The sequence below is a fragment of the Dromiciops gliroides genome, chromosome 3 (genome assembly GCF_019393635.1).
Source record: "Dromiciops gliroides isolate mDroGli1 chromosome 3, mDroGli1.pri, whole genome shotgun sequence".
In the NCBI taxonomy this organism is placed as follows: Eukaryota; Metazoa; Chordata; class Mammalia; order Microbiotheria; family Microbiotheriidae; genus Dromiciops; species Dromiciops gliroides.
Window position 1 is genome coordinate 177,490,585 of NC_057863.1, and position 15,909 is coordinate 177,506,493.

Genomic DNA, 15,909 nt, shown 5'->3' on the forward strand with positions numbered 1-15,909 from the left:
ATAATTTAAGCTGTAGGTTTAAGTTACCTTTGACACAAACGTGGCCAGCCACTCAATGCCAGTGCTGTGTACAGAGAGAGTCAATAGCCACAAGCCGTGGCTTTACTCCAGGGGGTACTAAAAACCCTTCCTGAAGAAAAAGGTCATGTGGTTCCCTGAAATTTCCCTAATAGTGGAAAGTATCCTGTATCCTGAAGGTCCCTGCTTATCTATCACCCATGAACACTCAGCAGAGGTTTTTCTCTGATGAGCTAGCTAGTACCCTAGCAGGGCCTAGAGATGAATAGAAGTTAGGCTAGGTGAATTTTGATCAGAGGAAAAAAAGAGTAAAATACTTGGCATTCAAGACACTCTACGTAATAATAGGTCCAAAGGTGTACCTGAACAATCAAGAGGTAGCAGAAGGTTACTAAGTGATGGGTTAGGGAAGGAGGTGAATGGCCTAAATGGGATGAGGAATGGGATGCTGGAGACAAACTTTGTTCAATAAGTTTTTACCTGTGTCTATTTCATAAAATTATCTCCAAATTTGCCCAATTTAAGAATTATTAAGAAGAAATTTACAAAATATCATTAATGGAGGAGGCGAAGGGCTGCAACTGAAACAAGATGAGCAAAGCACACCCGCCCGAGCTAAAAAAATTTATGGACAAGAAGCTATCATTGAAATTAAATGGTGGGAGGCATGTCCAAGGAATATTGCGGGGGTTTGATCCATTTATGAATCTTGTGATTGATGAATGTGTAGAGATGGCACCAGGTGGGCAACAGAACAATATTGGAATGGTGGTAATCCGAGGAAACAGTATCATTATGTTAGAAGCCTTGGAACGAGTTTAAGAAATGAAGCACCATTGATACCATATGCCTCTGCTTTTCCTTTATATCACACCAAGAGCCTCTTTTTTTTCTTTTGATACATACAGTTAGTCATTGTATATTCTGTTTAACTTTTTGAAAATAAACTTTTTGTAAGATGGAAAAAAAAAACAAAAAAACAAAATATCATTAATGATAATTCTTTATCTTTCATGAGTATTCCATTATGTAGAGCCAATTAGGTAGTAGGGTTCTGTGCCCTGGAGTAAAGATGTCAATCTTTGCACTTAATTATGTGTGTGTGAGAGAGAATGTATATAGCACCCCAACCCAACAAGCACTGAAGTGACTACTGTGGGAAACACTCCTTACTAGATGGTAGAGATATAAAGACAAAACAAAAAATTGTCCATGCCCTCAAATCATGGACCTCAAAGCCCTCTCGTACTAGGGAGACCCATTGATAAATATATACATGATAATTTGAAGAGGTAGAGACCAATAGCAAGTGGGGGGGATTCAGTAAAGATTTCCTCATAGGAGAGAACTTGTGAACTGAACCTTGGATGAAATTCAAGATTCTACAAAGCAATACTGTTACTCTAAGCACAAGAAGCCTTCCTAATGATTCTAAAACATAGTTTAAATAATATCAGAGCCCAAGATTTGGGCCTTTTTTTTTTTTTGCAAGCATCTGGGTGTGCATTTCCCAAAGATACTGATGTGATATGTTTTGGTGATGGTTATATATTCCTAAAGATCATTTCATCTTGTGCATCCTGCCTTTCAGGAAATGCTGAAATACAGTAAAAACTGTGAAGGAGCTGAGGATCTACAGGAGGCATTAACTTCTATCCTTGGAATTCTCAAAGCTGTCAACGATTCCATGCACCTGATTGCCATTACTGGCTATGATGTAAGTGACAATCATTTAAGTGTAAGGCATTCTTTTTTTTTTTTTTTTCGGGGCAATGAGGGTTAAGTGACTTGCCCAAGGTCACAGAGCTAGTAAGTGTCAAGTGTCTGAGTCCAGATTTGAACTCAGGTCCTCCTGAATCCAGGGCAGGTACTTTATCCACTGCACCACCTAGCTGCCCCTGTGCAAGGCATTCTAATTGAAGAACTGTACTCTATCCCTGGAACACCCATTTATTTGCCTGCAAGGACCTCATCAATCTAATAATCTAATATGTAATAATAGAATATATGTACCACATATAATGTTATATAGTACATATAATAGACATGTATCCATACAATGATATATATTACATATGTACTACATGGATTGCATGTAGTACACACAGTATATGTAATACATATATAACATACAATGTTATATATTACATGTATAAATATAATGATATAATAAGTATACTAAGTTCTGTTTAAAGGGAAAGGAAATTATACTTCACAAGTCCGAAGTGAATGTTCCCCTCTATATCTCATATGCTGGACTAGATATAGCAGCTGTAGAAACTTATTTCGGTATGCTATGATTTATTTATGATTTACGTGAGAGGTAGCAGGGTGTGTGGATAGAGAGCTGCTCTAAAAGCCAGAAGGACCTGGGTTCCAGTCCTGCCTCTGATATAAACTGACTGTGTGACCTTGGACAAATCACTTAACTTCTGAAAGTTCTAGGCCAGTGGGGTAAAACTCAAATAGAAAGGGAGCTCCCTAACAGTGTCTAACATCACTCTAGTGCTGTTCTTGGAGTCAGGAAGATTCATCTTCCTGAGTTTAAATCTGGCCTCAGCCACTAGCTGTATGACCTTGGGCAAGTCACTTAACCCTGTTTGCCTCAGTTTCCTCATCTGTAAAATGAGCTGGAGAAGAAATCGCAAACAGGATCTTTGCCAAGAAAACTCCAAATGGGGTCACAAAGATTCGTATGTGATACAACAACAACAGCAATGCTTTATTGTATTTTTAAATTTATTTTTACAAATATTTCCCAATTATACTTTTAATCTGGTCAGAAGTGCACTTGGCAGTGTTGAACACTGTGCATTTGGCACTTCTGTGACAGGCAGTTGCCTAACACTATAAAGTTGTACAGAAGTAGCTAAGCTTTAGTGGTAAAGGGCATTTCCTCATCCAGGTGTTCCCTGTATGAAGGAAATCCCAGGTCTAGACAGCTCTTCTGTTGTCGATAGAAAGCCAGCCTTGCATGCAGGGCTTCCCAGTAAGAGGTCTCAATATCTCCACTATGACACCTTCTGGCATTGAATACATTGTTGAAGTACCAGCTCACTTGGTTTTTTTTTTTTTGATAGAGCAAATTAGAGCCCATTCACAGGAATTCTTGTTTGTTGTTGTTCTATTGTGTCCTACTCTTTGCAACCCCATTTGGGGGTTTTCTTGGCAAAGATACTGGGGTGGTTTGCCATTTCCTTCTCCAACTCATTTTATAGATGAAGAAACTGAAGCAAACAGGGTTAAGTGACTTGCCCAACATCACACAGCTAACAAGTGGCTGAGGCCAGATTTGAACTCAGGAAGAGGAATCTTCCTGACTCAAGGCCTGGCACTCTATCCACTGTGCCACCTACATGCCCTTGGAATTATTGTAGGTATGAGGTTTTCTCAAGGGCTACTAACATGCATATGTCAACTTTCTGCCTTTCATATCTATTTTATCAGTCCCTTTCTCTCTCCCCCTTTTAATAATACCTAACATTTGTATAATGTTTATTACGTGCCAAGCACTTCAGAATTCTTATCTCATTTGATCCTCACAAGAACCCTGGGAGGTAGATGCTGCTTTATCATCATCATCATCATCATCATTCCCATTTTATAGATGAGGAAACTGAAGGCAGTGGGGGTGTGGTGACTTGCTCAAGGTCACACAACTAGTAAATGTCTATGGTTGGATTTGAACTCAGGTCTTCCTGATTCTAGGCCTAGCATTCTATCCATTCCACAGTTTCATGTCCATAATTTTTTTTAATGTGATTGATGTGTTTTCCTTTTTTTTTTCCCAGGGGAACTTAAATGACTTAGGCAAGCTGTTAATGCAAGGTTCCTTTAGTGTTTGGACAGATCACAAGAAGGGTCATGCCAAAGTAAAGGATCTGGCCAGATTTAAACCAATGCAAAGACATCTGTTCCTCCATGAGAAAGCCGTTCTGTTCTGTAAGAAGAGAGAAGAGAATGGAGAAGGTTATGAAAAAGCCCCTTCATACAGTTACAAGCAATCCTTAAATGTAAGTAAAAGTTTAGAGAAGATTTTGTGCTTTTCAAGAAAAGTACTCCTTTCTCTCAGTGTGAAAAATTTTATCGAGAAAGAAAAAAAAATATTGAGGATATATCTAGTTATGATTTATCTCAGTTCGAATCCAGTCTCAGATAATTACTAATTGTGTGACCCCAGGCAAGTCTCTGCCTGCCTCAGTGACCTCATGTGAGGACCAAATCAGCACTTAGCACAGTACCTGGCGCATAGTAGGTGCTTAATAAATGCTTATTTAATTGAAAAATTAATAAAATGATACTTAAAAAAATAATCTGGTCACCACCATGCCCCAAGGGTGCATCAGAATTGAACTTAAAAGGATGGGGGGGGGGGAGTGTGCAGCTAAGTGGTGCAGAGGATAAAGCACCAGCCCTGGATTCAGGAGGACCTGAGTTCAAATTTGGCCTCAAACACTTGACACTAGTTGTGTGACCTTGGACAAGTCACTTAATCCTCATTGCCCTGCAAAAAACAAAAAGGATGAGGGGACTTTCTTTAAGACCTGGCTATGCCCTTTAGAATATTTTTAATGAAACAGTTGGTTTCCTGCATGTATTTATGCCCCTTCCCTGTGTCTTGTGTTTGCCAGATGACCTCGGTTGGAATAACAGAGAATGTAAAAGGAGATGTTAAGAAATTCGAAATCTGGTACAATGCAAGGGAAGAGGTTTACATCATACAGGTAGGGGAGGCATGCCGATTTCTGTTTCTTAAACGGGGTTTTCATTTCCTCTGTTGTCCCTGTGTGGGATTTTATAATGTTTCCCTAGGCCCAGGCACCCAAGTTCAGCAAGAGTAGCCATGTCACTCTAATAGGAACTTGGCAGAATAGGGAGATGGGTGTGAGGTAGATGGAAAATGATAACTGAGACTGGGATGGCTTTCCTAACAGTTCTAAGGGAGGCTTGAAGCTTTATTAACAGCTGCCAAGAAAAGACTTTAAAGAGAGCTAACATCAAGCCTCTTTTGTAAAGTTACAAGGCTGTGAGCTCAAAGACATGGGGGAGGGAGGAGGGCAGCTAGGTAGCGCAGTAGATAAAGCACTGGCCCTGGATACAGGAGGACCTGAGTTCAAATTTGGTCTCAAACACTTGACACTTACTAGCTGTGTGACCCTGGGCAAGTCGCTTAACCCTCATTGCCCCGCAAAAAAGAAAAAAAAAAAGACTAAACTTCAAAGACATGGTGCGGCCTTTGATAAGAGACATCTAAAACTGAAAAAATCGCAGGATCTATACAGTAGAGACAGAAAAAGTTGAATCTACTCAGGCTCCCTATTACTCTGCAGATGTTCCCAGGTGAGGGGACTAGCTAAGTCTACAAAGTGTTTATCCCAATATATCTTGAGCCAAATTATCTATTTGCCCAGACTGCATCCTGAAAACGAGGGCGCCAACCTTAGAAACCACATGACTATTTTTGAGCATGTCTAGGCATATTTTGTAAGTGAATCCTGCAGTTTACTTATTCAAGGTCAGGGTCTTTTTAGCCATGGAGGCTAAAGGCTCTGGAGGCTCAGAGATACATGCTGCCTCTGGTTCACAGATCCCTGCCCCAGCCTCTGATTCACTTTGAAATTGGGCTGCTTTGTAAAACTCTTCTGGAATCCCCAACCCAGGAATCAGCCACATTCCTCCCCTTTTATCCAAATCAGCAGCTCTAAAATGGCCAAACCTTATTATGGCAAAACCCTAATTCAGTCTTTATAGTCTTCTCACCCCTGGGGAGAGAACACATAACTAATAATCCAGGGCAGGGGCATGCTCGGTAAACTGTAATGCTGTCTTGGGCTCCTCTTAAGACCCATAATTAAGCTGCCAATGAAGAAGTTGGATGGCCCCTTGAGTCTGAGGTGAGCTATGGTAACAGAATAGGTAGAAGAGAGGGACAAGAGTCACATCCAATTATGCCTTTCCACAGACCTGCCATGCTGTGTGTGAGTCCACCCCTACCTCTATTCTTTACAGAAGTCCCAGAGAATGACTCGAATCAATGATGAGTAAACTAGATATCACTATAATCCCAATCTGAAAGGACCATGAAGGCTTTGGGTGACTAGATAAAGACGAATGGCAGCAACCACAAACTATTTCCTGTGTGTTCTCATCCTCTCTGATCCAGTGATCCTCTCCATTGTTAAAGGACTTGCTCCAGCTTGTTTTACACTTTTGATCCAATTAAGCCTCCTGGGACTTCTGTAATTACTTGGGATTGGAGTAGAAATATCTCCTTATACCTGGCATACTCTTCTTCCTCACTTCTACCTCTTAGAATCTTTTGGCTCAAGTGAAACCTCCTACATTGATTCCTCCCAAATTGACTTCAAACTTACTTTGAATCTATTTTATTTACATATTTCTCCCCAGTAGAATATAAGATCCTTGAAGGCAAGAGCTATTTTGTTTTTTGCTTTTTATCTCCAACAGCTCCCAGCACAGTATCCGATACATAGTAATGAATCATTGATTTTGGCCAGTATCTTGTATTGATGCCTCTATGTTACCTCTGCTGCTTATAGCTCATATTCTTGACCAAATCTCCCCTCCTTCCAGGCATGAGGGAAATACTTAAGGAGGCTGGATCTGGTGGTTTCTAAGAATAGAACCATGAGATTTTTTTGGAAGACAGGATCTTCCTCAGCTTCGCTCTGTGATTCATTTATCATCAGAGTAGTTTGTGTAGAATTCTGAATTCTATTAACTTTGAACCATTGTTACAGTTGTGTGGAGCCCTAGGGGAGGGAGCATGGGTAATGGAGAATCAGAAACATCAGGTCCCACCTGTGACACGTATGAGGTGTGTGACTCTGAGAAAGCCAGTTTTCCTCTGGGTTCCCAGTACCTCTCAAAACTGTAAGGGGGCAGCTAGGTGGTGCAGTGGATAAAGCACCAGCCCTGGATTCAGGAGGACCTGAGTTCAAATCCAGCCTCAGACACTTGACACTTACTAGCTGTGTAACCCTGGGCAAGTCACTTAACCCTCATTGCCCGGCAAAAACAAAAAACCCAAAAAAAAAACCAAACCTACCACTATACGTAAGAGAAAAGCCAATCTGTGTTGGTAGAGAGAGTTCCTACTCCAAGGAAATCACACATCCAAGTCTTTTTTTTTTAAATAGAGTCCTTATTGAATTGCTGTTTTGATTTGCAAAGGAAAGGTGTTCTAGCAAAAGGAAAATTACTATTTTTCTTATTTCTCAGCAAGAAACTTGGATGAAAAGCAGTTGGATAAAGAACAAAAGAGATGGTATCATTAGCTACAGGAAAAAAATAATACTAGCTTGTGCCCTGGTCTCAAACTACTAACTGATACCCACCAATCCCATCATCCCAGTCCTTTTTTATTCTTGTATGTGGCATTCCATTCAGATGATCTAAGGAGTGCTAAGGTTACATCTTTGCACATGGAGTTGGATGAGTAAAGTACGTATTTATTGTACAAAAGAGATTCAATACTTTCATGCTGACTTTTCACTTTTTTGGCAGGCCCCAACTCCTGAAATTAAAGCAACCTGGGTAAATGAAATCCGGAAAGTCTTAACCAGTCAGCTCCAGGCTTGTAGAGGTAAATAGTTCTTTCTCCAGCATTCTGTGTGCCCAGCTGATTTCTACTTTAAGAAAAAAAAGCCCCAAAAGTCAGTCAGTCAGTCTGTCTGTCTGTCTGTCTCTCTCTCTCTCTCTCTCTCACACACACACACACACACCCTTCAATCCTGTCTTATGTTTGTCTTTCCTTACAGAGGCCAGTCAGCACCGAGCATTGGAGCAAACTCAGAGCTTGCCATTACCTGCATCCTCCAACACAAGGTAAGTGGCCATAAATCCAACATGTGAAGCACGGTAGGCTTTTTTGCCACAGAATGTGGTCTCATTTTCTTTATCTGACCCTTTCCTCTCTGAGTCTCCACAAGGGTGCTTCTATGAAGGGGTTGGAAGATCTTTAACATTGCTTCCAGCTCTAAAAATCCTGGGAGTCTGTGGTATTCTCCGCCAGGGTAATGTTTATCATCGACTGTTTCTACATTTACAACACCTCTTGAATCTGGTCCCTTCTCTTCATTCACATAACTGTTACCTTCAGTCCCTCAACTTCCAAATTGGTCACTCTGCCTCAGGTCTCTCCCCATACCCATCCATCTTACATACTATTGCCAGAGTAACCAACTCTAGTGACTTCCTATTGCCTCTCAAGCAAAACATAAAATACATTTAGCTTCCAAATTCTTACACAACCTGCCCCAATCTATCGTTCCAACCTAACTGAATGATTCCTTCTCCTGCCCTCTATGATTCAGCTCAATTGGCCTTCCCTCCACTCTTCCCTAACAACTCCCCATCTCCATGCTTTTGCACTGGCCATGCCCCATTCCTAGAATATATTTCCTCCTTTTCTCTAATTTGTAGTCTCTCTCTTCTATTAAGATACAGCTCAAGCACCATCTTATGCATTCCTTAACTGATTCCCCACAGCTTTTTGTTCTTCAACTGTGCATGCCTCTGAGTGGTTTACCATTTCTTTCACCAGCTCATTTTACAGATGAAGAAACTGAGGCAAAAAGGGTTAAGTGACTTGCCCATGGTTACACGGCTAGTAAATGTCTGAGGCTGGATTTGAACTCAGAAAGATGAGTCTCCCCAACTCCAGGCTAGGTGCTCTAAACACTGATGCCTGATTCCCCCAATTAATAGTGTCCAAACTATGCTGTATTTAACTACTTTATATTTGTGCTATTTATACAAGGTGTCTCAAAAGTCTCATTGTAGTTTTAAACTATTAAAACTTGAGCTATTGTTTATATTTATTAGCTATTAAGGCTTAAAACTACACTTAAACTTTTGGGACACCCTATATATTTATATGTTCTTGTTGCCTTCCCCATTAGAATGTATGATCCTTGTAAGTAGGGATTTTTTCGTTCTTTATACTTGTATCCACAACATAGTGCCTGCCACATGATAGCCACTTAATAAATATTTGTTGATGATCAATTCCCTACATGTTGGATTGGGGCCATTGTATCAGCTTGAGGAAAAAAAAATCTCTCTCCCCATACACCCATCCTCTCCCACCAACTCCAAATAAAAAAAAAAAAATACAGGCATCAGCCTAGATTTTTGTGTGTGTCAATCATTCATTGCCAGTCTTGATAAGGTTATGTCAGTATCTAAACAGCAGGAGACTAATTATAGGACAGTTACATGCTGTCATTTAATGTTGGACTTGGAATCAGGAAGACTTGGAACCAAATCCCTTCAATGGTCAAATCACTTATCTGGGTTTCAGTTTGCTCATTTATAAAATCTGAGGTTCTGGGTACACTCGATGACTTCTCAGATGGCCTTCAGCTCTAATTCTATGACTTAGTGAGCAGTTTTTTGGGCTAGTGCCATTCCCCTCTAAAGTTACCTTGCATCTATTCTGTATTTATCTTTTCAAATTATATCTATATATGTTGTCTCCCCATAAGTTTCTTGAGGGCAAAGACTGTTTTTGTTTTTTCTTTGTATGTCTATTGCTAAGTACAGTGCCTGGAATGTAGCAATTGCTTAATAAATGATTCTTGATTGATTAGACTACAAAGCCCAGTTGTCTATTAAAAAAAATGAAATCTCTATATTCTAACTCATTTTTATTTGTTTCTTATTGCAACAAATTCTTTTTCTACCACCTTGTTAGAAGGCTATGGATTCAATTTTTTTGGAGCATGTGTTGTTTTTAAGCCGTCTGCCCTTCCACTCTGAACAGAGGCCATGCTTGCCACACAGCCTCTGTATAACCTGATCCCTTTCGACTCTCTTTCCCTAGAATGTGAGATGTCTCCCTAAACCAAAGCTTCAACTTTGGCAAGATTTATCAAAAAAAGATTATTTTTTTAAAGAGAGGGAAGACCCTAATGGTTGGTAGTATTTTTTCTGATGCTTTGGAAATGGAAGCATTCACTCACTCGAAGGACTCAACAAGAAAATGTTGTCAGGGGTATAATATAGAAAAGAAATCAAGAACATCCAGGTACCAAGATGCTTGAGAAATTCTGAGTGTGACTGATATTATCATCACCATCCTCATTATTAATTTTTATTATCATTTGTCTCATCTATTAGTCCCTCGAAAAATCAAACAAAGAACATTAAAAAATTAGAAGAAAGAAAAATGGACCCAGCAAGTCTGGAGGGATATGTCAATTCAGCATCGGTGACAAAAAACCCAGACAAAAGCAAAGGTGAGGCTGCCTGCATGTGTTCTGTGTACTCACAGGTATCTGATACATCTGTGCCTCTTTACTGAGTTAACTGTAACATTTAAGTTAGAAATTTACTATTTGTTATTACAAGGTAGCCTTTACACAGATAACTCTCGTGCTTCTCCTATTGTCCCAGGTCTATTTTCATTAAGTCAGTTAGTATTGCCTTTAACCCTGCTACAGAGAGAAGCTTTTCTGAAAAGTGATGCTCCCCTGGAGTTGGGCTCACAGCCTTGCCTGCATCTAGCCCTGAGAATGCCGAGTATAGACAGACATCCAAATAGTAACAATAAGTTGCACTCCTCACCCTTCCTTAAAGGCATCTTCCACTGTCTTTATCACTGTCTCTACGCCCTAACTCTGAGGTCCATCAGTTCCTTGGGGGTTTTGTGTACTCTCTCCATTTTCTTTGTCTCTCTTTTCCTTTATAGATGACACAGTTACTAGCTCTACCTCAGAGAGCTCTGCGCTATCCAAAAAGCGCTTTACACTGCAGGGTTTTGCTAACCTCAAAAGTCAGAAAGGTAAACACAACTCACCTTGGCCTCTTTCCCACTTGTGTCCATCGTTGTGATAGCATGTCCTTGTATTTGTGTGGCAGCTCATCGGTGTGTTGTATGCAAATGTTGCTTGCCTTCCCTGTTCTTTGGTAGCTTAGGAGACCTAAAAAGAAATTTTAAGCCCAATTACCTCAGATGTTTGAAACATATCAGCATTAAGTAATAACCCACAACATTTTTTTAAATTACCTCCCCTTTTGAAAAAGGAAAGTTTTTCAGAAGAAAACTTGCCCAGAAATTGTTGGTGTCATTTTGCTTTTGTGCTTTTTTTCCCTGTTAGGTCTTTTATTAGTCTTTCCCACCATCTTTGTTCTTTTCTGACAAATGAAGGGCCTCATGTTACAGTGCACTCAAATAGCTATGTTTACTGGGAAGTTCAAGCCCTCTGAGTCTTTCCTGAGCATTCTGGGTAATGCAATTCCATACCCATTCTTAGGTAACTGAGCAGCAAACAGCGCTAGTGTTCCATGCTTGCCTTTACAGAATCTCCATGCCTTGCTGCTAAGGGGCAGGACATGACAGTAATCCTTCTACCAAGACCAAGTTTCCATGTAGTTATTTCCTTCTAAATGGCAGCTAGATGGTACAGTAAACGGAGATCTGGGCCTGAAGTAGTTCAAATGTGGTCTCACACACTTATTAGCTGTGTGACCCTGGGCAAGTCATTCACCCTGTTTGCCTCAGTTTCCCCATCTGTAAAATGAGCTGGAGAAGGAAATAGCAAATCACTCCAATATCTTACCCAGAAAACCCCAAATGGGGTCACAACTGAAACAACTCAACAACAACAAAGTTCCTTCTGAAAAAAAAATAGTAACAACTTCAAAATCATGTTTAATCTTTCAACTTTTTTTGAAAACACCAATGTTTCATTTTTTACTGTGTCTTTCTGAAAAATAGTTATACCATAGAGTGACCATAAATTAAAGCCTCATTCCCATGAGGCGCCCTTGGAAATTGAGTTTCATTCAACAAAATTTATCATGCAATTATTATGGGCAAAGCACTAGGGATATAAAATACGCTCTGCCCTCAGGGAGGTTATATTCTATTGAAAATAATCTCCTTCCTTTATAACTACATTGCATTTGCTGTATTTACACTGTTAATTCTCTTGACAATTGCCCAATTACATTCTATGTTTCCTGGAGCCATTTGCTAGATCTCTCTCAATCAATAATTCAGAAGCTCAGGGGCATGAATGTTTCCTCCACAAAAGCAGATTTCAAACCCCTCCACACTTCAATACATCTGAGATCCTGTGGCCAAGAAAATCAATCCCCTCATGGTCAACCATGTAGAGATAAACCTCTATATAAACTCAAATGAGACAAGTGCACAGGGCCCCTGCTCAAAAGCCTTTTCAGCTTAGTCAGATGTGCCAAAATGTATGCATCCTGTTATGTCTGGCAGAGCCTTTGAGAATCTATAGGAAGTCCCATGCCATAGGGAGGCATCAGGGCAGGATTTCAGTGTAAACAAAAGCCAAAAGAAAATCTGTATCCCATTCTAGAATGAACTTGGACTACTTAATATTTCTCCCTCCTATTCTTCATTATCTCTCTTCTGTTTTTTTTTTCTTTGCCTGTTCATCTTATTGCAGCTTCTCCTACCAGTCCTGACAAAAAAGCTAAGCGCCACGAAGTTAAGAGTGATCCAACTCCTTTTGGTTTAAGAGGTAGAGTGATGCAACTTTCTGTACACAAAATGACGAACCATTTTCCAATCCCACCACAAAAGCCTCTGGGGCACTTCAAGGGATGCCATCTGTATTGTTGTTGGCTATTGCCTTCTATGAACTTAACACTTCCTTCCTTGCCAGTGAAAAACTTCACATGTGTTTATGACCATCAAATTCTGGATATGTCATCAAAAAACAAATCTCACGATGACTTCAGTTCCATCAGGATCATCAGTCTTGTGATTAATCTACATTTTTTCCCTAGTACTTTAGTCTAGCTCATTCCTATCCCAAGCTGAGACATTCTGGGCCTCCAGAGACACTACAGGGTTCAGGCTGGGTACCTTCTACTTATTTCTCCATCAAGCTTCTGAGTAACAAACATCCCAACTTTCCTAAGAACCTAAAACAAATTATCAGAGGGTAACAGAAGCACCAGGGAGGGAAAGAGTCCATTCTCATCCTTCTGTTTTCCTATGCATGCCTATTTATGTTTATTAAATAGTTTTTATTCAGTTACCTGGAAAAAAACATCTTTTTTTGTCTTTTTCATTCCAAGGCTGAAATAGACTTATCACTTATGCTCTTCTAACTGAGATGTGAGCCCTGTTAAAGCCCTTCTTATCCAGTCTGTTTCTTCCATTTCTCCCTTAAAGAGAGATTTTAAAGAAATTAAAGATGGCACAGACTTACTGGATCCCTTCATCTAAAATACTATTCTAACAAAAGTTGTCCTGGAATAAATACATAAATCATAGGATTTTAGTGATGTGTGGCTAAAACTACCCAAAGAATGTTGTCATGTTATGTTCTTTCATATTTATTACTATCTAGGGATTTTTTAATTCCAACCTTTACATGTTTGTTTCCTTGCCTTCTCTATTTTAATGCAGTGGCAGCTTCCAGGGGCCTGTTAAAGCAGGTTTGTCCAGAGGACATTTGGCAGCTACAAGTATTTTCAGGCCCAGTAAAAGAATGTGCTACAAGCAGGGATTTTGGTGTTAGAAAAGCAGGGGCTCTGCTTTAGACCCAACCTGTATTTTTCTCTTTGGGAGATGCTGTCAGTCTCCCATAGACTTTTGCATAAAATAAGATTAGTAACATTTGTACATAAAAAGTGCCTTGAGCTTCAGTGTCGAAGTGATGTGCATAATAGCTCACTACAAATTAAGTGCCCCCTTCTCCAGCAAAAGGGATTGACTAGTTAGCAGTCTTTTCATTTTTATTAGTAGCAAGGAGGTTGATGTCCAGTTTGGACAAGGAGCCACATTCTCCAAAGTATTTAATAACCAAACCTGGTTGAGATGGGTAAGAGAAAGAAAGCTATTAGATCTTCAACCTTAGAATCCAGTCCTCTTATCCAATCTTTTCATGTACAGGTCTTAGTGGAAGTGTTAGAAAGTTGATGGTTGGTGATAATACTTTATCTTGGCATTTTACTATTTGTTGCTGTTCCCTAAGGTAGAACCCCCAAAGCATGCTAAATTAAAGTGAGATTTACCATAGAAAAACTCACAATTCCTAGTTCTTTCACAGATGCAACCTCAGTAGTAACACTGACCAGGGCCAGGTGGTTCAGCTCATCAAACTTGGCCCCAGCAGCCCAGCACAGGAAAGGTAAAACCCAGGGCTGGACTGACCCTGCCCTTGCCCCCAATCTTGCTGTAATTTGGAGTGAATCCTAATCTTGGTGTGCAGTGGGACCACAGTAGAGATGATGGCTCTGGCTCTTTCTGGCTATAACTAGTCTATTTAGAATGCTTCTTTTGCTGACTGAAGACACTCTGTTGACTGATGGCAAACTGAAAGGAGAGAGAGTAAGCAAGAATGAGGTTCCTTTTTCCTCCCCATCTTATCTGTCTCCTGTTTACCTGCACAAAATGGTCTTTTGACCTCCTTTTAAAAAGCTATGCTTTTCACTGAGATTAAAAGCAATGGACAGTTATAGGGAGTTGAGCTTCAGCCAACTCTGCCCCATCACCTTTCCAAAAAAAAAAAAAATTGTATTTGGCTATTTTTAGTTCTTTGTATCCAGTGAAAATCAGGCTGCCCACAGTACTGGAGTGTAATTTGGGAAATGCATGCCGCATATTCTGGTTGGGTCAGAACCAGAAAAGAAACTGGAATGGCTTTGTTTCTCAGGTCGGCTTGTTCTTAATCATGCGCAGCATGGCCTGTGGACATGGTATGGCTCTTACTCCCACAGGAATTATGCTTAAATTTGTTAACAGAGAGAATGTATTTTACAAGGTTATTTTGACTTTTTGATGTCTATTCATATTAACAGTTTCCCTGTCCTATTAAAATGTAATTGAGGGGACAGCTAGGTGGCGCAATGGATAAAGCACCGGCCCTGGAGTCAGGAGTACCTGAGTTCAAATCTGGCCTCAGACACTTGACACTTACTAGCTGTGTGACCCTGGACAAGTCACTTAACCCTCATTGCCCTAAAATAATAATAATAATAATTGAAATCTCAGTAGCAAAAAGGAGAGATATATAGATATGTGTATATGAGTGTTTGTATATGCACACACATTTATGTGTATAGTACTTGCCTATTTAGGGGGACGTTAGCTCAGCAGAGAGGCAGCACAGCATAATGCAGTGGTTCTCAAACTTTTTGGTCTCAGGACCCCTTTAAACACTAGGACCCAAAGAGCTTTTGTTTAGGTGGGTTATATCTCTTGATATTTACTGTATTAGAAATTTTAACTGATAGCAATTTAAAAATATTTATTAATTCATTGATTAAAATAATGCTAAACCCATTACACAATGGCATCATTTTTAAAAGCATTAAAAATATCATTTTAAACTATATTTTCCAAAACAAAAACATTTATTCAGAAGAGTAGTTTTGTTTTACATGTTTTTGCAAACCTGGCTTTTAATTAATGGAAGACAACTACATTAAATGTGTTGTGATGTAGTACTTTGGTTGAAATATATGAAGAAAATCTTGTTTCATATATGTGGTTGAAAATCAAGCAAATAACATCTTAATGTTATGAAGTTTTGGTCTCATAAATACCCCGTAGGGGTTTCAGTATCCCCTAGGAGTCCATGGACCACACTTTGAGAACCAGTGTTATAATAACTAGAAAACAGCCTTAGAGTCAAAAAGGACCTGGGTTCAGGTTCTGCCTCTGACACATACTGGCAGTTATGACCCTGGATAAGTCATTTAACCACTTAGCACCCAATTCATTCCAAAAAGAATTTTTTAAAAATAGTCCAAAAGCTCAGTTTTTCCCTCTTTGGATTCTTTCTTATTAATCTACTAGATTAGAAAAATTACTGTTTTCTTCCCCCAGTTCTGGTTGATAGGATGATTTATAAAAGCAGAAATACCAAGTGGTTCTTT

General features: G+C 39.7%; 2 protein-coding genes across 15 annotated transcripts in view; both read left to right on the top strand.

Moving 5' to 3' along the window:
• The window catches only part of MCF2L (MCF.2 cell line derived transforming sequence like), a 397,307-nt gene that overhangs the window by 375,722 nt on the left and 5,676 nt on the right, over positions 1-15,909 (top strand). For 9 of the 14 annotated variants that reach the window (XM_043992544.1, XM_043992552.1, XM_043992547.1 and 6 more), the window contains 9 exons: positions 1,610-1,735; positions 3,810-4,031; positions 4,650-4,742; positions 7,546-7,624; positions 7,800-7,866; positions 10,162-10,280; positions 10,733-10,825; positions 12,465-12,539; positions 14,079-14,159. In XM_043992544.1, the coding sequence (XP_043848479.1) occupies positions 1,610-1,735; positions 3,810-4,031; positions 4,650-4,742; positions 7,546-7,624; positions 7,800-7,866; positions 10,162-10,280; positions 10,733-10,825; positions 12,465-12,539; positions 14,079-14,159 (955 nt within the window). The remainder of the gene's footprint in view (positions 1-1,609; positions 1,736-3,809; positions 4,032-4,649; positions 4,743-7,545; positions 7,625-7,799; positions 7,867-10,161; positions 10,281-10,732; positions 10,826-12,464; positions 12,540-14,078; positions 14,160-15,909) is intronic. The other 5 variants (XM_043992546.1, XM_043992555.1, XM_043992545.1 and 2 more) reach the window with 3 other exon arrangements.
• LOC122746696 (small nuclear ribonucleoprotein G) lies at positions 585-949 on the top strand. The gene has a single exon (XM_043992557.1). The coding sequence runs from the start codon at positions 610-612 to the stop codon at positions 838-840; it is 231 nt and encodes a 76-aa protein (XP_043848492.1). The 5' UTR covers positions 585-609; the 3' UTR covers positions 841-949.